At 45.3% G+C, this 25233-nt stretch overlaps 2 protein-coding genes across 4 annotated transcripts in view; one reads left to right on the top strand and one right to left on the bottom strand.

The window, feature by feature from the left end:
- VCAM1 (vascular cell adhesion molecule 1) overlaps nt 1–22875 on the top strand; it is a 45493-nt gene extending 22618 nt beyond the window's left edge. Inside the window, exons 8-9 of one of the 3 annotated variants that reach the window (XM_062606151.1) lie at nt 16080–16215; nt 22639–22875. In XM_062606151.1, the coding sequence (XP_062462135.1) occupies nt 16080–16194 (115 nt within the window). In that variant the 3' untranslated portion in view covers nt 16195–16215; nt 22639–22875. Of the gene's footprint in view, nt 1–831; nt 1913–7938; nt 7967–16079; nt 16216–22638 lie in introns of those variants that run through there. The other 2 variants (XM_062606156.1, XM_062606153.1) reach the window with 2 other exon arrangements.
- RTCA (RNA 3'-terminal phosphate cyclase) lies at nt 8029–25092 on the bottom strand. Its single transcript, XM_062606186.1, has 11 exons — nt 24806–25092; nt 24583–24683; nt 23177–23320; nt 21626–21749; nt 21052–21110; nt 17175–17316; nt 15900–16024; nt 15709–15767; nt 15084–15178; nt 10839–10943; nt 8029–8661 (listed from the first exon to the last, which is right to left on the bottom strand). The coding sequence occupies exons 1-11, from the start codon at nt 24848–24850 to the stop codon at nt 8563–8565; spliced, it is 1098 nt and encodes a 365-aa protein (XP_062462170.1). The 5' UTR covers nt 24851–25092; the 3' UTR covers nt 8029–8562.
- Between the last annotated feature and the right edge of the window lie 141 nt (nt 25093–25233).

Genomic DNA, 25233 nt, shown 5'->3' with positions numbered 1-25233 from the left:
ATCCAGTTTGCTCTTCTCCTGCATGATAACCAGAGTGGCTGGGGTGTTCACAGGGAGCAAGCTTTTATTGCTTCTGTTTCAGGGGTATTAAATAATCCTTGGATAAAACACATCCCTGAATCCTGTCTAACTGCTTGGGCTTGACTCTTGATTGAGTAGCAAAGCATTTGAATTGTGCTTATTTGACAGAGAACATGTATAAATAATAAACAGGATACAGGAATCTGGCTTGCAGTCAAAGGACATAAATCTTGTGGTCCTGGAGGTCACCATCTCCTGGGACGGAAGCAAACAGATCTAGCTGAAAGCACAGTTCCAAAACTATTTATGCTGACTGACCAAAATCTGTGAAAAGCAAGTTAGTTCAACATCACATTGACCTTTACTCTCTGACTCTGGTTATCATTGATCCAGTTACCTTCATTCCCTTCTGCAAGTGCAAAGGGTTAATATAGAAACCATTTCTGTGGAGTATATGGCTTTTTGTACTACCTTAACCCATTCTAAACATTCTGCTTAATTCTTACTAATCAAATCTGTTTTAGCTGTGCAGATTTTACACCTGATTAAAAAAAGCCAGCAAAGAAAACTGAAATACGGGCTCATCTTCAGAGGAGCTGAGTACCCATCAGCGGTGTCACCTTCCGTGGGAGCATGAGTGCCCATTTCTGGAAGTAAGGCTCTGTAGCAGCATGGAAGTGTTCTTTACCTGGGAGCAGGCCCTGTTCTATTGACAGACAGAAACTTGTGAGGGATTTTAAAAGTGGTTCTAAAAAATTTATTTTTGAAAAACTTTTACATTTTTGCTTTTAAAATTTTGCTCCCATGCAGTTTGAAAATGGTGCTGCAGTTGGAATTCTGGAGGTGAAGGAAATCCCATGGGAATGTTTTCATCCGTCAGCTGCATAGATTCTTAGGTTCTTTTCACTGCCCTCCAGACAAAGCAGCAGCTTAGACTGATTTTGGGTTTCTTTTTTATGAATTTGGTCCTTTTTTAGCACTTAGAGAAAGACAAAATAAGAACCCAAGTTATTTTCAAAGGCTTTTGAGACCAGAGACTTGTACATTTTTGAGTGGAAAGTGAAAAAAAACCCAACCCAAACCAAAACCCCCCGCAATCAACCCACCCAAACCCCACATTAATGGTACTATTAAGAATGTTTCAGCTGAAAAGTCAACTGTGTATAGTAAAATCACTCATAAAGCTGAGGAGCTGCAGGTAGAACAGTTGCAGAGCTCTGATGTGGGGAGTAATAAAAAGATGAAAGGCTTGGACAGCTAGAAGGCCCAAGATTTGCTGGGTTTTATGGGATGTAATGGTGAGCTCCTACAGTTCAGTTTAGCTTGCAGAGTCTTCCTTTACAGTTCTACATCTGATAATTCAGTTATGAAAATGAACTCTCCCACATAGAAGAGAATGCTTGCAATCTTGTTCTGATAAGAGATTCCTACAGCCCCACCAAGTCACTTCAACATCAGGGGCCATGTGCTTCTCCTCATTCCCGAGGACGAGCCCACTGAAGCTATCTCAGGTTTGTCAGCACGTGCTGGTGTTCCCTGCTCAGTTGGAGCCAGTGCCTTCTAGTACTGCTTCAGAGCAACTGCTTTGACTGGCTTGGATATTCTGTGGATTTCATTGCTACAAATTCAGAAGCTTTCTCTACACTCACATATTAAAATGTACTGATAGAGCCCCTAGCTTTTAACCTATCCTTGATAAAAGAGACAGGGAAAACCTACGGAAGAGAGGACAAACTTAGCTGAAAGGCAGAATAATTGGTGATTTTGCATAACTGGGAGTGAGCATAATTTGCTTGCTGTTGAGTACTCATAGCAATGTATAATACAAAATCAGAGTAGTCTGTGGCTAAGTTTGGGGGATTGATGGTAGAATAAAAGTGATGGAAATGCTGTTCACTCTCCCCTCCTTTCTTTGCCAAATGCTGTAATGTGATCATCTTTTTCACTTATGGATATAGCCCAAATTCCATCTTCAGTTATTTAAGTGTAAATTCCTTTAGTCATGGTTTCATCGTGTTATAAGCAAAGGTTTGCTGTTAGAACAGCAAAGTCTTGACCACTGTTTCTAAAATACACTGGAATATGTATTAATCTGCACAGCCTTTTTATATAAGACCCCATTTTGATGACAAGGGAATGCTTGGATGCTTTATTAGTCACTTTTCTGTGTTTGTAATGGGATGTAATACCAGTATAGGAAAGTCCACAATTAAAATAAGCCTGAATTTGTTTGGGCTGAGAAAACATCCACTCTACTGGCACATTCCTGGGTGACCAGAGTTGCATAAACTTTGGGGCAGCTGGAGTTGTATAAATTAGAACAGTTCAGTGCTTGTAAAATTCTCTGTTTATACAGAAGTCTCCATGTGGAAAAATCATTAAGCCCTTTCACAAGTTGCCTTTTTACACAGAAATCAGTTATCTGGTAATGGAAGTCTTCATTCCGAGGAAGACCTATCTGGTAATGGAAGTCTTCATTCTGAGGAAGACTTACCTGGTAATGGAAGTCTTCATTCTAAACAGAGACAAATGTATTTGGAAAGAGGGAAAAAGAAATAATTCCAAATGTTTTCTGAGTGAGTTTGATTTGTTCTATTAATGGACCTGTGAAGACGTCCATGGTATGGCAGAAAATTGGTCTGACATTTCCTCCTGAAAACACATGTACATGAAAGCAAAGATGTGTATTAAGATGCAATAGATGCGTTGTAACAGTCCTCATTTGAAAGTGGGGTTTTCAAAGCAGAGTTCCTTGTTCTAGCACATATATCATTGATGGATTCCAAATGCTTTGGATTTGGAAAGCATTGGGCAGAAAGCATTGGGCAGAGAGCCTTGGGCAGAAAGCCTCCTGGGCAGCTGGGTGATACAAAATCACACAGCTTGTAGTGTGAGCTTCTCCATGTGTGTACTCTAGAAGAGCTTTCAGCTTTTAAGTGGACTTATCAGTAAATTTTCCTAAGCCTTGAACTTTGGTCTTCAATGCACTAGTAAATCTGGGATTAAAGGTAAAATTCTGCCTAAAATGACACAGGGCTGTGTGCCCACTCCATTTACCTCAGGCTTTGCAGACTTCTCTGCAGTCAAACCTTAAGGAAACACCTTCCAGTTGACCTATCTTGCTTGATTTTTAGATACTGGTGTTGCTTCCTAGTCTCTCCAGTCACGAACTGATCAAATCTCTGTGTTTGCATTCACTTCTTTTTAATTCAGGAAGATGTAGCACTAATTCCGAAACAAAACCTCTCTTGTTTCCATTGTAAAGAATTTAACTTGGCATTTTTCCGCCTATAGTGCTTTATTTAACATATGGCTTGTTGTAACAGAGACAGTTACAAATAACCTGTACTTTAGGGAACTCTTCCTCACAATGTTCAATGATCATCACTTCCAGATAGGGCACTGAGGATCATGCTGAGGTGGGAAGGGAGTGCAGGATGGCTCAGGTCCAAGCTCCTGCTCAATGCAGGGTCAGCCAGGAGCTCAGCTGAAGTTGGTCAGGGCTTTGTCCACCCTGAGCATCCCTTGTTTCAGTTTCCCCTCACTGCCTCTCACCCTCCTGGCGTGTACCATCATGAAGGGCCTGGCTCTGTCTCCTCCAAAACATCCTTGCAGATGCTTATCACATCCATCCCAAGAGGAAATGGCCTCAAGCTGCACCAGGGCAGGTTTGGTTGGAGCTGCGGAACAATTCCTTCCCCAGAGGGTGCCCAGGCATTGGAACAGGCTGCCCAGGGCAGGGCTGGAGTCACCGTCCCTGCAAGTTTTCACACACCGTGGAGACGAGGCCTCAGTGCCATGGGTTAGTGGTGGCCTTGGCAGGGCTGGGGAACGGTTGGAGTGGATGAGCTTAAAGGGCTTTTCCAACCTGGTTGGTTCTGTAAGCATGACCAGCAGGTCGAAGGAGGGGATCCTGCCCCTCTACTCTGGTCTCGTGAGACCCCACTTGCAGCACTGTGTGCAGTGCTGGTGTACCCAACATAAGAAGGACATGGAGCTGTTGGAGCAAGTCCAAAGGAAGCCACAAGAATGATCAGAGGCTGGAGCACCTCCTGTATAGAGACAGGCTGAGAACATTGGGGCTGTTGAGCCTGGAGAAGAGAAGCTGTGTGGAGACCTCAGAGCAGCTTCCAGTGTCTGAAGGGGGCTACAAGGATGCTGGAGAGGGCCTCTTCATCAGGGACTGTAGCGATAGGACAAGGGGTGATGGGCTCAAACTGAAACAGGGGAAGTTCAGGTTAGATCTAAGGCAGAAGCTCTTCCCTGTGAGGGTGCTGAGGCGCTGGCACAGGGTGCCCAGAGAAGCTGTGGCTGCCCCATCCCTGGCAGTGTTCAAGGCCAGGTTGGACGCAGGGGCTTGGAGCAACCTGCTCTAGTGTGAGGTGTCCCTGCCCATGGCAAGGAGTTGGAACTGGATGATCTTAAGGTCCTTTCCAACCCAAACCAGTCTGGGAGTCTGGGATTCTATGATCCTCTCCCCAGGCTGAGCAGAGCCCCTTCCCTCAGTCTGTCCTCACATGGATCCTGCTTCAGATCACCTCGACCCATGGTGTCTTTCTTGTGTGGAGAGGCCCCCAAAAAGGTGCAGTATTTCAGCATGGTCTAGAGAACTGTAAATGTTTTACTAGTAATTAAGTGACCAGAATGAGACGCATAGGCTCAGAAGAGGAACAGTTACCAGCTGACACAGATTTAAGGGCATGAAAAGTAAAATGTTCAAAGAAACTCTTTCTGAGAGTAACAGAGTTCTGTCAGAATCTTTTGTAACTGGCTGCAGATAATGCACTTATGCATAGAATCATAGAATGGTTAGGGTTGGAAAAGACCTTAAGATCATCTAGTTATGTGTCTTGAGACTTTAGTCCCCACAAATCTCAGTGGAGTGCTTTTCTCTGACCATCACATTCATCCAAACACAACTGGCTCATGGAAGCACACTAGAGACGGACAGTTTGAGAGGATTAATCCCATTTCCTTGGCATATAGAACTTGTGAGTCATTGCCACTACTTGTTTGAGCAGTGTTAAATGTAAGCATCTTAGTTGTATCTATACACCCACACTGGAGTTTTTATATAAGATTCAAATGTGCCTGATTAACATAAGAAAACCCAGTGCATATTTGTGGAGCAGGTACAAGCAGTGTCTCATCTCTTCCTGAACAAAAGTTTAATACATTCCCACAAAGTGACTTAATCCAACTTTTTTGCTACAAATTATATGATTGTAAAGGGATATAAATGAAAGATTAAAAGGTTCAAGGAATGCAGTGTAATTATTAGTTCATATTCCAAAAGGGTAGGAAGTTTACAAACAGAAAAGCTGCATCACTCCCCACCAACAACCAATTTGCACACACTGCATTCCTTTTAAGAATTAATTGTGCTGTAAAACTAAAGTACATACAGCAGGTATGATGCAGGAGTGTGATGTGACGGGACCTGCAGCTCCTGTTTTGACTTGGAGATTTAAGTCAAAGTGAATTGAAAGTAAATGTAAAGGCAAAGGATTTCAATGTTACAGGGCAGAATCCTGTTGAAAAGGGGGAATAGCAGCTTGGCAGGATATGAACGATGCTAGGAGTCCTCAACCCATGCTGTGAATTTTATTACCTCAATTACAATTTATTCAAATATGTATGGAACAAAGAGAAATTAATTACTTTCTATAGAAAAAGAACAGGAATTATGATAAGTGCTTCCTGGTAAGAGACACCATGAGGTGACAGGATGTGAACTGGACCTGGGTAATAAAACTTGTGTGTGCACACACATGTGCTTGTATAGCAGGGACTATATGTATGCTTTTGCATGGCTGTTTGGAAGGTCTCACCTTTTTCCATGGGGATCTTTTGCTCAGCTGAGATTTGGTTGGATTTGCTTGTTCTCATTTGCCTTAGAAACAAAATCTGCGCATTTTTAAGTTCTTTCCCAAAGGGATTTTTCAGGAAGTGTTGGTTAGAGGCAGGATTCCTGATGTGAGAGAGTTCTCCAAGGTTTTGCTAGCTCTTCTTTTTTTTTCTTTTCTTGCTGCAATTGTTCCCAGACAGGGAAAGATTGGACTTGATGATCTTAAAGGTCTTTTCAAACCCAGCTGACTCTCTGATGCTGTGATTTGTGGGATGTAGTTCTGTACCCCTGCATACAATGTCTCAGGTGTGCAAACTGGCACAGCTTTTCAGAAGCAAAGAAAACACCAGCCAGCCTTTGAGGCCAGATAGAAGATGAAGCTCAAGCTGATCCTACCTTTCATACTTAATGCAGTATGTGCACAAAGTCTGCCTAAATTGAAAAGTTTTGATTTAGCTGAGCTAAATCAAAATCATAACCTTTATTAACCTAACATAATTCAAACCTTTATTCATAAGGTTTTCTTAACAGGACAGGAGCAAGTGATGCCAATTTATGTAGTCTTTAAACCATCTAAGTATGCTTACAGCCTACAATGACTCCGTTAGGCAAGAAAGTGGGTCATTCTTGTTTGATTGCTGAAGTGAAGCAGTGGTTACAGGGCAAGAAGTGTGTGTGGCAGCAGAGTGGTTTCCACATACCAGCAATCTGAGACAGGTAGAAGTGATTATCTCACTTTTTCCTGTCATGTTTTCTTCTGAAGAGCTGGTGGATTGTACCCAGTTAGTGATGCTTTGAGCAGGAGGTGGAATGAAGTTACATCCCACCACCCCTTCAGCAGGGATCCCTCCATTAGAAGCTAAATTAGTCAAGTATATGAATGTTTTAATTGTGGAAACTGGTAAAGATCCATTCAGGTGTGGTGAAAAAGAGCTTGTTTTCCTAAGCACAGAAACCAGCCTTTCGGGAGCGCTCTTTGAAGTTCTTTAAAAAAATACATTCAGGGTTCTTCCAGAAGGAAACGCTGACCATCATTAGCAGCACAGGCTGCTAATTCCGAGAGGTGCTCTTGAACTGCAGTCAAATGTGGCGTTCACATCCATCAGCTTGTGTCTGCTGCACCCTTCAGACCATTCCCGGTATGATCACGCATTGGAACAGGCTGCCCAGGGCAGGGCTGGAGTCACCGTCCCTGCAAGTGTTCACACACCGTGGAGACGAGGCCTCAGTGCCATGGGTTAGTGGTGGCCTTGGCAGTGCTGGGGAACGGGTGGGCTGGATGATCTTAAAGGGCTTTCTATAATTCTATTAGATAAGAAGAACTACTAGTCAGAAATGAATAGCGTTCCATTCTTTTGCACCAGTTTTCAGGTGGGAAGAGGGGAAGAACCCTCTATCAGCAGATAGTTGGTGAAAGTTTCTGTATAGCAGCAAATGATGTTTTTGTGTTAGAAATGCTCAGTAACACAATGATCTTAATAAGTAAGACAAATGCTACTTCAAGTTACTTCTTTAGCTGTCAGGTTCAATAGCCAGAACTGAAGAAAAAAGATCTTAGAGCAAAGGCTGTGGAAAACCTGGGAATTAATTCAAGCTTCCAGAGTGCAGAGTTTTGGTTAAGTGAATCCAGTGCTGTGATTCAGTTCTTCACATACAAAACAAACAAGCTTTTGTACCACAATCAAGGCCAGATTGGCCCAAGGTCTTCCTTAATCTACAGATGAGGGACAACACAACTGGATTTTACACACCTGAACACCTGTATATGCAATGTTCAGTGTACATACATGTACATGTGTGTTCAACAGCTCCCTAATCTCAGCTGGAGTTAAGTACACTCCTTAAAAAGAACAAACAACAACATCTTGGTGAAAACACAGACCTGGTTAGTACACTGACAAGGACAGCTGTAGGGAGAAAATCCAGCCATATAAAGTTACTATTTTGTGTTTGGGATGTAATGTGTGACATGGGTTTAGCTGGTCTGAGGCAGCTTTTTGAAATAGATGAAAAGAGAAGATTTAAAAGGTTATTTCATGCATCTTCTATTATGCATGTTCCTTCTGTAGGGAGAGAAATTAAGCTTCTGAAAAGTGACTCTGTATCCATCTCCCAGTGACACAACCTGCTCAGACAGCAGCAAATAACAAACACGAAGCTTTCATTCAGTGCTACTGCTTTATTATTTCCTCGCACACAAGGTAAGCAAAATGATTAAGGAAGAACAGCGAAACAGATCTGATGGTGCACTTCATTCCATGTGCCTCATAACAGCAAGGCTCAGAAAAGAAAACTTACTGTTTTTTTTAAGGGGAAAGAACATGTCAGTATTTTTCCAAAACTGTTACATAGTTATTTTCTTTGGGTGAATCTGAATTCTCAAAGCCCTCCCTGCAGCTCTCACATACACGCAGTGCATTGTCAGTGCTGTCCTCCCTGTGCTCATTGTACTGCTACTAGCAGAAAAGAAACAAAACCAAGTCAAGTTTCCATTTTTCACACCAGCATCTCAGCACTCCAAGGAAAAACCCCACATCAGCCTTGAGGTTAAATCGCTCAGATGTGACAGAAGGCTCCTCCTGTTCACATGCATCTATACATCCATTGCCGTGTAGCGTAATACATCGTTGAGGTATATGTTGAGTTTGGCTGTTGTCAGCTTGCTGCCTTTTTTATGTCATTATTTTTAATCCCTATAAGTTTGGGTTTATCATTCCCATTCCTTGGCACTCGATGATATAGGTATCTTTATTGGGATCATCCTCTTCCGATTTTGTCACAGTAAATTTAGCCTAGAAAAGGATTAGAAATAGACCACTAGTGAAGTTATAACAGACATAAGGTTAAATATTCAGTATCTGATGCCAAATAAATGTATTGCCACGTGTTTATTACAGCTTTGACTGATTTCATTAAAAACCAATAAAGGTGGTGAAAATTATCCAACCATGCTAAATGCATTTAACTATAAAGTAGATTCACTTTCTACAGGTAAACCCCCATATAAACATTGTAGGAATTATTTTATCATCCTTGTCCCATATCATGGAAGGGATGGGGAGGGTGTAGCCTTTTATGTCAATGAGCAGCTGGAGTGTATGGAATTCTTCCTGACAATGGATGATGGACCGAGAGCTTGTGGGTCAGGATTAAAGGGAGGGCAGCAGCAGGGTATGTCACTGGGCAGCCTGATGCTCACAGGCCCTTGTCCTCACTGGGAGACTTCAACCACCCTGACATCAGTTGGAAGGACGGTACGGCCCGGCACAAGCAATCCAGGAGGTTCCTCCATTGTGTGGAAGACAACTTCCTTCTGCAAGTAATAGAGGAGCCGACAAGGAGAGGTGCCGTGCTTGACCTCGTGCTCACCAACAGAGAAGGGCTCGTTGGAAACGTGACGCTTCAGGGCAGCCTTGGATGCAGCGATCACGAGATGCTCGAATTTGAGATCCTCAGGACAGTGAGAAGAGCGTGCAGCAAGCTCACTGCCCTGGACTTCAGGAGAGCAGGCTTTGGCCTCTTCAGGAACCTGCTTAAGAAGGTTCCATGGGATATAGCCCTAGAGGGCAGGGGGAACCAAGACTCTTGGTTGATATTCAAGGATCACCTGCTACAAGCTCCGGAACAGTGTCCTAACAAGAAGGAAATGGGACAGGAAGGCCAGGAGGCCTCCGTGGATGGGTAGGGAACTGCTGACCAAACTCAAAGGAAAAAAAGACAGGAAGGTGGAAGAGAGGACAGCTGGTGTGGGAGGAGTACATTGTCCAGAAAGCTAGGGATCAGGTCAGGAAGATAGAATTAAATCTGGCCAGAGATGTCAGAGAATGTCAGGGAAGGGCTTCTATAAGCATATTGCCAACAAAAGAGAGACTAGGGACGTTTCCTTCTGGAGTGGGCCCACAAGAGACTTGGCTACCCTGGACTTGGAGAAAAGACCATTCTTGTTCAACATCTTTGTCAGCGACATGGACAGTGGGATTGAGGTGCTCTCAGGAAGCCTGTGATGGCACCGAGCTGTGTGGTGCTGTCAACACACTGGAGAGAAGGGATGGGATCCAGAGGGACCTGGACACACTGGAGAGGTGGCCAATGCCAACCTCATGAAGTTCAACCAAGCCAAGTGCAAGGGCCTACACCCAGATCAGGGCAATCCCAGACACAGGTACAGGTTGGCCAAAGAGATTTAGAGCAGCCTGAGGAGAAGGACTTGGGGATGTTGGTGGATGAGAAAATGAACATGAGCCGGCTTCAGTGTGCACTCGCAGCCCAGAAAGCCAAGTGTCTGTATCAACAGGAGCGTGAGCAGCAGTCGAGGGAGGGGATCCTGCCCCTCTACTCTGGTCTCGTGAGACCCCACTTGCAGCACTGTGCAGTGCTGGTGTCCTCAACATACAAAGGACATGGAGCTGTTGGAGCAAGTCCAGGGAAGGCCATGAGGATGATCAAGGGCTGGAGCAGCTCCTGTATGAAGACAGGTTGAGAATACTGGGGCTGTTCAGCCTGGAGAAGAGAAGCTGCATGGAGACCTCAGAGCAGCTTCCAGTGTCTGAAGGGGGCTACAAGGATGCTGGAGAAGGACTCTTCATCAGGGACTGTAGCAATAGGACAAGGGGTAATGGGTTCAAACTGAAACAGGGCAAGTTCAGGTTGGATCTAAGGCAGAAGTTCTGCCTTAGAAGTGAGGGTGCTGAGGCGCTGGCACAGGGTGCCCAGAGAAGCTGTGGCTGCCCCATCCCTGGCAGTGTTCAAGGCCAGGTTGGACACAGGGGCTTGGAGCAACCTGCTCTAGTGTGAGGTGTCCCTGCCCGTGGCAGGGGGTTGGAACTGGATGAGCTTAAGCTCCTTTCCAACCCAAACCATTGATTCTATGATTCTGTAATCAAGTTCAGCTCACAATGCCTGCTGAACTGCACTGCCTTGTTACTTGATGATACCCGATAGGTAAAACTTCCCCAACTTTTGGACTCACCTTTGTCAGCTGCTCTGCAAAGTGTATAGCCGTCTGAGTATGAAGTGTAATTGGTCCACTTTTCACTCTGGACACCCCCTTTGCTAGTGCCATAAAAATGATCAGCTGAAAGGGAGGGAAGGGTAATTATTAAGTAACTCTTCAGATCATAGGAACATACTGATTTTAAAAAAAAGTCTATAGATGTAGAAATGTGGTCTGCCAAGTTTCAGGGAAGTTCATCTTGATGCTGAGTGTCAGAGTGATTTAAGGCTCAAGAAGCTTGGAAGTAGTAACTGTAATGCTTATTACAGAAGGCCTGCTAATTGTCCACAGTGGAGTTTGCCACTGAACTCCCATCACTACATTCAACTTTGCTCTCCCCTACCTTCCTGCACCCAGACTCCAGACTGGAGCTTACCTTTGTGGAGAGAAAAGCTCAGGAAAAGGTTTTCGAATTCTAACAGTTTCTGGTCACACATTCACCAGCCAACTATTTAAAAAATACTTGATTTACAAGCAGCACCATGACAAGTACTCGGTAAAGCGTGAGTTATAAACCCTGAGCAGCTCCCATATGTATTGATTTTAGTTGTAGCATGTTTCTACCAATTGTACTGAGCATACTTCAGGAAAAGCAGGATGGGGCCAAGACGTAAATGCTTCGTATCATACTACACAACAGTAACTTGCAGCCAGGTGTTTACAGCTGAGAGGTAATGTCACCCAACCTACAGCAGCCCAAGATTCTCATCAGGCTGTGCTGTTGAAAATAAGAAAGTATCACACAGTATCACAGTATGCTGGAGATTGGAAGGGACCTCAAAAGATCATCTAGTCCAATCCCCCTGCCAGAGCAGGAACACCTAGATAACGTTACACAGGAATGTGTCCAGGCGGGCTTTGAATGTCTCCAGGGAAGGAGACTCCACAACCTCCCTGGGCAGCCTGTTCCAGTGTTCCGTCACCCTCACTGAGAAGAAGTTCCTTCTCAAGTTTAAGTGGAACCTCTTGTGTTCCAGTTTGCACCCATTACCCCTTGTCCTATCATTGTTTGCCACTGAGTAGAGCCTGGCTCCATCCTCGTGACACTCCCCCTTTATATATTTATAGACACTTATAAGGTCACCCCTCAGTCTCCTCTTCTCTAAACTATAAAGACCCAGCTCCCTCAGTCTTTCCTCATAAGGGAGATGCTCCACTCCCTTAATCATCTTGGTTGCCCTGCGCTGGACTCTCTCCAGCAGCTCCCTGTCCTTCTTGAACTGAGGGGCCCAGAACTGGACACAATATTCCAGATGGGGTCTCACCAGGGCAGAGTAGAGGGGAAGGAGGACCTCTCTCGACCTACTAACCACCGCCCTTCTAATACATCCCAGGATGCCATTGGCCTTCTTAGCCACAAGGGCACAGTGTTGGCTCATGGTCATCCTGTCGTCCACTAGGACCCCCAGGTCCCTCTCCCCTACACTGCTCTCTAGCAGGTCGTTCCCCAACCTATACTGGAACCTGGGGTTGTTCCTGCCCAGATGCAGGACTCTACACTTTCCCTTGTTATATTTCATCCCGTTATTCCCTGCCCAACTCTCCAGCCTGTCCAGGTCTCGCTGGATGGCAGCACAGCCTTCTGGCGTGTCAGCCACTCCTCCCAGCTTAGTGTCATCAGCAAACTTGCTGATAGTACACTCAATTCCCTCATCTAAATCATTGATGAATATATTAAATAATACCGGTCCCAGTACTGACCCTTGAGGCACTCCACTAGTTACAGGCCTCCAACTAGACTCAGCCCCATAGACTACAACTCTCTGGCTTCTCTCCTTCAGCCAGTTCGCAGTCCACCTCACTACCTGGTCATCCAGTCCACACTTCCTCAATTTAGCCGTGAGGATGCTGTGGGAGACTGTGTCAAAGGCTTTGCTGAAGTCAAGGTAGACCACATCCACCGCTCTGCCATCATCCATCCACCGTGTTATTTCCTCATAAAAGGCTAAGAGATTGGTCAAACATGATTTCCCCCTGGTGAAGCCATGTTGACTGCCCCTCATAACCCTCTTATCCTTGATATGCTTTAAGATGGCACCAAGGACAAGGTGTTCCATCACTTTCCCAGGGATGGAGGTGAGGCTGACCGGTCTATAGTTACCCGGGTCCTCCTTCTTGCCCTTTTTGAAGACCGGAGTGACATTTGCCTTCCTCCAGTCCTCAGGCACCTCTCCCGTTTCCCAGGACTTGGTAAAGATGATGGCGAGTGGTCTAGCAATGACTTCCGCCAGTTCCCTCAGCACCCGCGGGTGCATCCCATCTGGACCCATGGATTTATGGACGTCCAGATTGCTCAACTGATCTCTAACCCATTCCTCATCGACTAAGGCAAGTCGCTCCGTCGACCTGACTTCATCTAAGGTCTCAGGGGTATAGGGCTCTTCAGGACTGCCTGCAGCAGAGTAGACAGAGACAAAGAAGGCATTCAGTAACTCTGCCATCTCTGCATCTTCTGTCACCAGGGCACCCATCCCGTTCATCAGTGGGCCTACATTGCCTCTGGTGTTAGTTTTGTCTGCCATGTACTTGAAAAAGCTCTTTTTGCTGTCCTTGACCCTTCTTGCCAGGTTTAATTCTAAGGAAGCCTTAGTCCTCCTAGCTGCCTTCCTACATCCCCTAGCAGCAGCCTTATATTCCTCCCAAGTGGCCAGCCCCTCCTTCCATGACCTGTAAACTCTCCTCTTCCACTTGAGCATACCCAGCAATTCCCTATTTAGCCACACAGGTCTCTTGGCCCTCTTCCTTGACTTCCTACGTGTCGGGATGCTCCGATCTTGAGCACGGAAAAAGCAGTCCTTGAATGTCAACCAACTATCTTGGGCCCCTTTTCCTTCAAGCAGCCTTGCCCATGGGATTTCCCCTAGCAATTGCTTGAAAAGGCCGAAGTTTGCCCTGCTAAAGTCCAGGGTTGCAATTCTACTTGGTATTCTACTAGTCCTACCACACAAGATCCTGAACTTCACCATCTCATGGTCGCTGCAACCAAGGCAGCCCTCTACCCTTACTGCTTCAACCAGACCCTCCTTGTTAGTGAGGATGAGATCCAGCAGCGCTCCTCTCCTGGTCGGCTCATCCACCATTTGCAGGAGGAAGTTATCATCCACACACTGGAGGAACCTCCTGGACTGCGGCTGGGTTGCCGAGTGGTCCTTCCAGCAAACATCAGGGAAGTTAAAATCCCCCATGACGACCACGGCCTGTGACTGTGAGGCCTCTCTCAGCTGCCTGTAGAAGGCCTCGTCAACTTCCTCACCCTGATCTGGTGGTCTGTAACAGACACCTACTACAGTATCCCCCCTGCCAGCCTGCCCCTTAATTCTCACCCACAGACTCTCAACTCGCTCATCATCTGTCCCCAGACAGAACTCGGTGCATTGTAGTTCCTCCCGCACATAAAGAGCAACCCCACCACCCCTCCTGGCTGGCCTGTCTTTCCTAAAAAGGACATAGCCCTCCATGACTATATTCCAGTCATGTGAGCTGTCCCACCAAGTCTCTGTAATTGCCACCAGATCATAGTCTCCTGACTTAACACAGGTTTCCAACTCCTCCTGTTTATTTCCCATGCTGCGCGCATTGGTGTACAGACATTTCAGGGAGCGAGCTGAGCACACCGATTTCACCCTAGGATTATAGGAGGCCTCCCAGTCTTCATTAATTCTGGAGCGCTGCCCCACTGGGGCAAGCCCAGCAACAACCCCATCCCCCTTCGAATCTAGTTTAAAGCTCTCCAAATGAGCCCTCCAAAAGTGCAGGGTCTTAATTCCCAAATGAAGTTAGGTGAGCAAGACAAACAGGAACACTCCCTAGATATTCTGTTCTCTAACAGCTGCACTTAATATCATTCTTCATGTGTAACCAGGAGCTATTTTTATCCCCCTACAAGGAATGCCAAATAAAAGCAAATTCCTACCTCTTTCTTCCATACCTAGTAAGAGTTACAGGAAAGGAAAATTCAAGGGTGTTGGTGCAAAGCCAGGAGCATCTGTGGTTCCTAAGAACTGTATGTTATTTGCTAATCCCAGTGATGTTGTGACCACACCTGGAAACCTCCTAAAACTTCTAATTATCAAACAATGATAATTAGAGATAGAGTTCACATTTCTATTACAGAGAGAATCCACATTTCATTCTTTCTCTGTTCAGATTTATATTCTTTACAAGTAATACAGACATGTTCTTGCTACTGCAACTTCATGTAAACACACAGAGGAGCCTTACTTGATCTTGCAGAGAATCATCCACAGTTCCACCATGTTTAAGATTCCTAAGCAGCATCTCGGCTGCTTCAATGCCAACCTTGTCAGAATTCTTTCCTAACAGGCAAATCCAGGAGATTAGGATGGTGCCAATCGTTATTTGCCATTTTAAAAATACAGAAGGAGAAAAAAAAAAGCAAGAATTTATCAACTTTTTAAACCTTATTTCTATGCTTTTGCCTCAAGTATCTGCTTAAAAAAACCTCCCATCTGAAGATGACATATAGTTCATACTTCTTAAGCACTGGAAAGAAAGTAGCCCCACTCAGAGAAACATTTTATTCAAACTACTTTTTTAAAGTCCAGAAACATTTTCTACTCAGTGATCCTTAACAGTCTATTCTCATAAAAGGTAAGTTGAATAATTTTATTGTCCTGTTACTGTGTAGAAGCAGCTTAGTAGAAAGTGTAAGATTCTATTTACTATAAATGCTTAAAATCCACTCATTTCCGCTGTCCTTTATTACTAAACAACATCCATTTAAAAATGCAACACTCAAAGCATCAGCTATTTGAATAGCTTATACTTGGGATTCCTATTTTTTAATGAAGTTAAAATCACAAAGAGGAATTCATGGAATTCTTACCTCTCTTGCCAAGTGACGACCCAGCTAACAAACAACCCGTTGAAGTCTCTGCAACAACACTAAGCAGAAACCCCAGAATCAATATTAAGAACAAAATCACTTGCATTACACTTTATCAGCTATGTAATCACAAGCTAGCTAATCAACCAGTAAGATTACACATATCAATAGGGAGCTTGGGCTCATCTTACATGATTCCACTTCCAGTCCCAAAGGCTTGATCATCAGGTTCTCGAACAGGCTGAATGTTAATATAAAGATCTCTGATTTCTTTTCTGATGCACCTCACTGCTGCTGCTGACATCTCTTTCGCCAGCTAATAAAAGGTAAAAACAGTCATTAAATTACGTAACTAATGTTTTTTCTTTCAGTTACATTACAGTGAATTACGACAGTGAACCACTGAAAGAAGGGGCTACTTTATTAACAAGAACAAACAACTGTTATAAACCCCTACAAGCAAGCACTGAACATCATTTCTTCTGAGAATTTTCCCACAAAATTAAGGTAACATGAAATGCTGGAAAAAAATACAATTATAATGATGTATATAGAGGCTTCGATATCAATAGAAATTCATCTTTTCTCCAGTCATAGCGGGAAAGACCTGATTTTAGTCTTGATTATCCCAAGACATAGACTAGAAAAAAAAAACAAATGAACAAATGAAGTAACCCACCCCACAACTATTATGTACAGTATATACTCTATAAAATATAATATATAAAATAATAGTTTTAAATCACAGGCAGGTGGGGGCTTATCTCATACTTGTGATTCTATCATAGCCAATATTCATAGGTTTGGAGATTTTAAGACCAAAACTAGCAGTCCACAGCTCTTCAAAAAGTAACTTAGCTTCTCCTCTTCCTTCCTCTACTAATTGCTAGGCTGTGTTTGAGAAGGAGCCTTAAGGATATACTGCCACTTATTCTCTGTGAACACAGGCAGGACAGGAAAAACAGAAAGAAGGAGGTATAAAGGAGAAAATTCCTATTTTATCTTTGGCTAAACCTGCCTTTGACTTGTTCTGTCTAATACCCTTAGCAATGGTTGAAAAATTTGATGCAGTCTGATCTCTGCCTATTACACTGCATCATAAATCCCATAAATCTCTGAACAAGGGCCATGATTTCAGATTTAAAATAATCCACCTTAATATGAATGACATGTAAATGAGATATGAGATACCTGTCAATATATGCTAAAGACTTTTGAACAGTCATGTGAAAGATCAAGGATACCATCCTCATTTCCTGTTCTAGCTGATACCATATTGCTATGAAAGATATGCATTTCAGAAATGTCCAACAGCTTGACTAATTGAAACCATTTAATAAGGCTACTTAGTTTGTATGTGAAAGACCGCAAAATACAAAAATAATAGAGGTACGTTAAGTAGATTGCATGCAATTTTATATAGATATATGAAGTTGGATACTATCAGAGCTATTCTGAGCACTTACTTTTATAGGGAGTGCTCCAGCAACAAATGCTCTTCCGTATATCTTTGTCACTGTGCCACGTTCTGTTAAGTTTATTGGGCTCAACTCTTTGACTGGTGACATCTGGATTACAACTTCACCACCTCCCTGAGGATAGTAGCCCCTATTTGGAAAGGGTCATCAGATATAATTAAAGAGATCTTTATCATATGGAAACCAAGAAAAAAGAAGGCTCTTCATGTATTTCATCATACATTTTTATAGTAGCCTGGGGAACATAAAGAAGGACTACAGAGCCCTGGGAGAGGTGGTTAGGGGCTCTGGAGCTCAGATTGTCTTTTCGTCAATTCTCCAGAATACAGGGGAGGACCTAAAAAAAGCTAGGAGGATTGGCCAGGTTAATAAATGGTTAAAAGGGTGGTGCCATAGTCAGGGGTTTGAGTGTCTTGAACACAGGACCCAAGTTTGTAGGCCAGGTCTAGTGGGGTCTGGTGGAGCTGGTCTGATAAAGAAGGGAAAGAGCAGTTTTGGTAGGAGGCTTGCCAGACTGGTCAAGGAGGCTTTAAACTAGATGTGTTGGGGGAGGGGGGCATCATTCCATCCCAACACACCCAGTCAATTTCCAGCACCTATAATAAATGCTCAGAGCAATGTTTGTTGGTATATTCCAGCCTCTCCAGCCAATGAGCTGGCTTCAGTTGGAGCTCGGCTCAGATGCCTCTATACAAATGCCCATAGCATGGGGAGCAAACAAGAGGAATTAGAGATGTGTGCACGTCTACAGGGGTATGATATAATAGGCATCACAGAAACATGGTGGGATGGCTCCTATGACTGGAGTGTTGGAATGGAAGGTTGCAGGCTCTTTGGAAAAGACAGGACAAGCAGGCGGGGAGGGGGAGTTGCCCTTTATGTTAGGGATAGGCTGGAGAGCATGGAACTCTGTCTGGGGACAGGTGAGCAGTCAACAGAGAGTTTGTGGGTCAGGGTTAAAGGGAATATAGCTATGGGAGACATTACTGTGGGGATCTGTTACAGACCGCCTGATCAAGGAGAACCTGCGGATGAAGCACGCCATAGACAGATAGGAAAAGCCTCACGCTCACAGGCCCTTGTTCTCATGGGTGACTTCAACCACCCTGATATCTGTTGGAAGGATGGTATGGCCTGGCACAAGCAATCCAGGAGGTTCCTCCATTGTGTGGAAGACAACTTCCTTCTGCAAGTAATAGGGGAGCCGACAAGGAGAGGTGCCATGCTTGACCTCGTGCTCACCAACAGGGAAGGGCTGGTTGGAAATGTGATGCTCCAGGGCAGCCTTGGATGCAGCGATCATGAGACGGTCGAATTTGAGATCCTCAGGACAGTGAGAAGAGCGTGCAGCAAGCTCACTGCCCTGGACTTCAAAAGAGCAGACTTTGGGCTCTTCAGGAACCTGCTTAGGAAGGTTCCATGGGATATAGCCCTAGAGGGCAGGGGGAACCAAGACTCTTGGTTGATATTCAAGGATCACCTGCTACAAGCTCAGGAGTGTTGCATCCCAACTAGAAGGAAGTGCAGCAGGAGGGCCAGGAGACCTCCGTGGATGGATGAGTAGCTCCTGAGGAAAATTCAAATGAAAAAAGAGGCTTATAAAAGGTGGAAGCAAGGACAGGCGGTGTGGGAAGAGTACAGGGATGTTGTCCGGGAAGCTAGGGACCAAGTTAGGAAAGCTAAGGCCCAGTTAGAATTAAACGTGGCTAGGGGTATTAAGGATAACAGGAAGGGATTCTATAGGTACATAGCAGGTAAAAAACAGACTAGGGAGAATGTAGGCCACCTCTGGAAGCTCTCGGGAGAACTGGCTACACAGGATTTGGAGAAGGCTGAGGTTCTGAATGACTTCTTTGCCTCAGTCTTCACTGGCAAAGGCTCTGACCACACCACCCAAGTTTTGGAAGGCAGATGCAGGGACTGTGAGAATGAAGACCTTGGGCCCACTGTAGGAGAGGAACTTGTTCAAGACCATCTTGAAAATCTGAACATGCACAAGTCCCTGGGACCTGATGAAATCCATCCGTGGCTCCTGAAGGAGCTGGTGAATGAAGTTGCTAAGCCGCTGGCCATCATATTTGAGAAATCATGGCAGTCAGGTGAAGTTCCCGACCACTGGAAAAAGGGAAATATAACCCCCATTTTCAAGAAGGGGAAAATGGATGACCCATGGAACTACAGACCAGTCAGTCTCACCTCTGTGCCTGGCAAAATCTTGGAGCAGATTCTCCTGGAAGGCATTCTGAGGCACATGAAAATCAACAAGGTGCTTGGTGACAGCCAGCATGGCTTCACTAAGGGGAAATCCTGCCTGACCAATTTGGTGGCCTTCTATAATGGGGCTACGGAACTGATGGGCAGGGATAGAGCAGTTGATGTCATCTACCTGGACTTGTGCAAAGCGTTCAACACTGTCCCACACAACATCCTTGTCTCTAAATTGGAGAGACATCAATTTGATAGGTGGACCACTTGGTGGATAAAGAACTGGCTGGATGGCTACATGCAAAGAGTCGTGGTCAATGGCTCAATGTCCGGCTGGAGACCAGTAACGAGTGGTGTCCCTCAGGGATTGGTGCTGGGACTGGTCTTGTTCAACATCTTTGTTGCTGACATGGACAGTGGGGTTGATACGCTGGAGGGAAGGAACGCCATCCAGAGGGACCTTGACACACTTCTGGTGTGGGCTGATGCCAACCTTATGAAGTTTAACCGTGACAAGTGCAAGTCCTACACCTGGGTCAGCTACAGGCTGGGCATAGAAGAGATTCAGAGCAGCCCTGTGGAGAAGGACTTGGGTGTGCTGGTCGATGAGAAAATGAACATGAGCTGGCTTCAGTGTGCACTTGCAGCCCAGAAAGCCAACCATATTCTGGGCTGCATCAAAAGGAGCGTGACCAGCAGGTCGAAGGAGGTGATCCTGCCCCTCTACTCTGCTCTTGTGAGACCTCACCTGCAGTTCTGGTGTCCTCAACATAAAAAGGACATGGAACTGTTGGAACAAGTCCAGAGAAGGCCATGAGGATGATCAGGGGACTGGAGCACCTCCCGTATGAAGATAGGCTGAGAAAGTCGGGGCTGTTCAGCCTGGAGAAGAGAAGGCTGCGTGGAGACCTCATAGCAGCCTTCCAGTATCTGAAGGGGGCCTATAAGGATGCTGGGGAGGGACTCTTCATTAGGGACTGTAGAGATAGGACAAGGGGTAACGGGTTCAAACTTAAACAGGGGAAGTTTAGACTGGATATAAGGAGGAAATTCCTTCCTGTTAGGGTGGTGAGGCACTGGAATGGGTTGCCCAGGGAGGCTGTGAATGCCCCATCCCTGGCAGTGTTCAAGACCAGCCTGGACAAAGCCTTGGGTGACATGGTTTAGTGTGAGGTGTCCCTGCCCATGGCAGGGGTTTTGGAACTTAATGATCTTAAGGTCCTTTCCAACCCTAACTATTCTATGATTCTATGTTCTCTGTTACTATACATATGAATTTACTTGATGTGCCTTAGAGATCTTGATGATAGAATTAATTCTCTGACAGTATTACCTCATAACACACATCTTAACTACCTAACGCCAACATAATTGGCATTGCCATACAGTAATGTACTGCCTGTTCAGCATGCACTTGCCTAAGGGGTAGACCACAGGAAACAATAAACAGCAGCTGAAGTCTCAGCAATGAAAAAACATCAGAAAAGAACCATACCACATTCATCACATGGTGACAGTGCATCCAGGGGCATCTAATGCAGATTAGTTATATATTATAAAATCATCCCTCAGCTTGATGGAGTGCACCTTGTGTGTGTGCCTCTGTGCTCACACACTGGTTCAGCAAGACCTGCCACTGCCACATGTCTCCATAACTCACCTCTTCTTTATGTCGCAATTAAAGGTGAAATTGAACTTTTCAACCATTGGCTTGAAAACCTGAAAACCAAGCAGATATAAAACCATAGAGTGAATCTGTTTTGCATTTAAAATTCCCCACTATTTTATGCAGTCTTTCAAAAAAAAAAAAAGAAGAAGAAAAAATTTAACACAAAAATTTTAGTTACATTATAAAAATAAAGACAGCCAGTGTCATCCATGCAGCTAATTTGACATTCTTCACACTTCATTCTGAATGATACCTTGTGTAAAAGTATTTTCTTACGGAAAGAGGAAGAGAGGTTCTTAACAATTCATTGCACTTCTAGAATAAAGAATGTATTTTAAGTTAAGTTCTCCTTAGTAATTAAAAGCAAACAGACTAGTTAAAAGCAAAAGCTAGGGAATCCCATGAAACACTGGTTGCTCTCTACATGAAGTACAATAATACTGTTACATTCCCATGACTAATTTCATAGTTACAAATAAACTTGCAGTAAGAGGAACAGAAATACAGTTGTTACATTTATATATATGCATGAAAGATGCACCAAGCCAAAGAAACTGTTCCCTACCATGACTGTGTAGTCTATCTGAGGAGCCATCTCAGCATTAGTCCCACCTTTTAAATGAAGTTCTGATGGAGAAGCAGCAAACAGCACACAAGGCATTGCTACCTGCATCAGGAGACACACACTCCTAAAAAGAATCACAGGACAGTTAGATGTTGTGCAGTCATCATCCATAGAATTCCACAGAATATCAAAGGCAAAGGATTTTCCAGAGCCTTTACATAAGTATTTGATTTTCAACATTATCTATAAGCTTATTAATCTCAAAAAACAGTAATTTAAAACCTCATGTCCTTAGCAAGCCTAAATATGGAGGGTTTTATTTCACAATAATTGTCTTTACTACTCCTGTCTGAAATAAAAGTCATGCAGCTTACTTAGTGATGGGACTGTGAGAACAATAGGCTTAACTAGCAGACTGCAAAACCAGGAAAGGCTTAGGCAGCAATTTTATCATTGTAATACTTATTTAATAATAAAATATTTAGAGAATTACAAAATTGCTTAGAAGCTGGTCATGCTTCTGCAAAGAAAAGCCAGGGGTATAGAAAACCTGCTTTTAGATACAAGACTCCCCTGCCATTGAATCTCTCTACATTTCATAGATAATAAAAAACTTCCAAAAGGAATTTTCCCGAAGGAATTTTGTTCAGCAAAACCAAACAATTATCTCACAGGGGTTTCAAATGTTAGTTTGAATTGTGAAAACAGTAATCGCCACTGAACTGAAGAAAACATGGCTTTGTTGCCTTAAGTAACTTCCGAATGTTTATGAACTCTACTGTTTCTTTTTGTTTCTTTTTCCTTCTTCTTGTGTTTAATTACACATTCTGCTGCACTGTTGTTTACTTTCTGTGTTAAGTACAAGGCATTATCTTGGTTGTTTATACAATTGCAGCTCAGAAAAATATTTCTCTTAATTTAAAGGGAACTTTAACTTATGCCTAACCTGGCTTATGCTTCCGAACAACTGTTCACCTTCCATCGCTAAACCTACTTACTCTGTTTTGCAACAGATTCCGAGAACAAAGAGCCCAATATTGTAATAGAGGAGAAACACAGGCACAAAGAACCATGGATAGAATATGTTTCCACTTCCCTAGTATCCCATATCGTATCCCTACCTGTATAAGTAAAACTCCAACATTTACTTTATTGTAGTGATTATTTCAGATCTCAAGGAGTTGAGATATTTACCTAATTTGCTGCATTTGACCTGATGTGAGAAAATAACAGATAAAGTTTTAAATACATGGGTAGCTGTTTGTTGCTTAACATTAATTAAGTGTTCAACTTACGTATCAATTGCATTCTAAAGCTATTACACTTGTATGTACTTTATTCATACATATCCTGCCTATACGAGAGGTTCCTCGGTCACATGCATGTGGCTCAGGCAGCACAGATTTTGCCTCAGTATGCATGCATTAAAGTTGTTGGGTTTCTTTCCCCTGCTGTTTTGTGATAATTTTAAAGTTACCAAAATGTTTTCTGTCATAATTTTAGCAGTGAAGAGCAGTCACTGGTCAGCATTATCCATGTACAAAGACATACCCTGCTGTTTTTGTATCTGCGATGTGTGTTCCACCTTTGATCTTCCCAGGAGTGAAGGTTATTTCCGTTGAGCCAATTTCTCCGCCTTCCAGCTTCCCCTCACATAGGTCTCGAATGATCTCCAATCCAGACAGATGCTGAGGCCTTGGAGTGACAATACAAAGTTAGAGATATGTGCAAGAAGACTATATATGCATGTGGCATTAAAAGAACTACTAAACACCAAGTAATAAACACTAGAGGTCCAAATTTCAGCTCAAACAAGGATCAGAAATTTGATCTGGTTCCTACAATACTTTTGAGTTCACAGGAGCCAAAGGAGCAGCATTAGAATCATAGAATCAGTGGGGCTGGAAAAGCCCTTTAAGCTCATCCAGTCCAACCGTTCCCCAGCACTGCCAAGACTACCACTAACCCATGGCACTGAGGCCTTGTCTCCACGGTGTGTGAGCACTTGCAGGGACGGTGACTCCAGCCCTGCCCTGGGCAGCCTGTTCCAATGCCTGAGCACCCTGTGGGGAAGGAATTGTTCCTCAGCTCCATCTAAACCTGCCCTGGTGCAGCTTGAGGCCGTTTCCTCTTGTCCCATCCCTTGTTCCTTGGGAGCAGAGCCCAGCCCCTCCTGGCTCCATCCTCCTGTCAGGCAGTTGTAGGGAGCGATTAGGTCCTCCCTGAGCCTTCCCTTTTCCAGACTGAACCCCCCAGGTCCCTCAGCCATTCCCCATCACACTTGTGCTCCAGGCCCTGCACCAGCTCCACCGCCCTTCTCTGCCCCACTCCACCACCTCAATGTCTCTCTTGTAGTGAGGGGTCCAGAACTGAACACAGGATTTCAGGTGCAGCCTCACCAGTGCTTGGGCAAAACGCAGTGGGTAACTGGCAATACTGAACGGGAGCCCAGCCAGTAACGGCTGCCAGAACCACAACAGAGCCAACAGTTTGGCTACCTATCTGTCTTGCTGTACTTGCATTTCCATTTGTTCCATCTAACTTGAATAGGAAAATAAACCTGTTCTTAACACCATCCACTTGGTGAACCATGTTTTGCTGAGGCATTACACGTCCTCAGCTGTATTTCATGGCTCATCCCGTGCACTCTGCTTATCACCTTTGACACTACTTTGGAGACGCTCAGGGGCTAAGGGCCCGAATGCGCTTGCCGGGAATGTTCGGTTCACTCCCGACCCTTTCTCCGCGCTCTGTCCTTCCCATGTAAGAGTCACAGTGGGTTTCCCGACCCCTCTCAAGGCAGGGGGAACACACGCGGTTCGTTCTTGGAAGCACTTCAAACAAAAGCCAGGCCCGGGAAGGCCTCACACTCGTCGTAACGCGGCCCCGCTGAAGGCGCCCGGCGCCGCCGCGCCCCGGGACCGCGGCGGACGTGAGGACGCGAGAAGGGCCGTTACCTGAGGCCGGGCTGGCTCCGCCCGGCGCGGATCCGGCGCACCCGCAGCGGCAGGCCCAGCAGGCAGCTCAGCGCCGTGGACACTCGCAAGATCTGCCCGCCCTGCACAGAGAAACGACTCGTCAGGCGCTGTGGCACTGCCTACCCGGCCGGCCGCTGCCCGCGGTGGGGTAAGGCGAGGCGAGGCGAGGAGAGGCCAGCCCGAGCCCGCCGCCGGTGCTCACCCCCTCCATGATCCCGCCGTCAACCTCCACCCTGTCCCCGTCCATGGCCGGCGGTGAGCGGAGCGCTGTCTCGCAGAGGACCCTGCCGCGCCGACGGGATCCCAGCGGGGTCCTGCAGACGGCGAGCCCCCGGCGGAGCAGCCCCACGGTGGCACGGAAGAGCCCGCGATGCGCTGCCGCTGCTTGGAGCAGGCGCAGAAGGCAGACACCTCCCTGCCCGCCCGCCGTGGGCTGTCATGAGCGGCTCCGCTGCGTGAGGAGCAGCCGCCGGGTCCCAGCGCCGGGGCAGCCGCGCGGCGGGGCGGGGCGGGGCGGGGCGGGGCGGGGCGGGGCGGGGCGGGGCGGGGCGGGGCGGGGTGGGGTGGGAAAACCAACCCCATTGGGCCCCGAGGGAGCGGTGCCTTTTCTCCGCCCCGCGCTCCGGCCCC

The sequence above is a fragment of the Pezoporus occidentalis genome, unplaced genomic scaffold (genome assembly GCF_034315485.1).
Source record: "Pezoporus occidentalis ecotype Australia unplaced genomic scaffold, CSIRO_AGI_Poc_V1 ctg94, whole genome shotgun sequence".
NCBI lineage: Eukaryota > Metazoa > Chordata > Aves > Psittaciformes > Psittacidae > Pezoporus > Pezoporus occidentalis.
This window is presented reverse-complemented; position numbering and strand designations above follow the sequence as displayed.

Coding starts and splice junctions, on each gene's coding strand:
- RTCA (XM_062606186.1), bottom strand. CDS start 24,850: ATGGACGGGGACAGGGTGGAGGTTGACGGCGGGATCATGGAGGGG. Junction 21,750..23,176: donor GCAGATACAAAAACAGCAGG/GTATGTCTTTGT, acceptor GATTCTTTTTAG/GAGTGTGTGTCTCCTGATGC. Junction 10,944..15,083: donor ATGATTCTCTGCAAGATCAA/GTAAGGCTCCTC, acceptor CCTCCCTTTCAG/CTGATCATTTTTATGGCACT.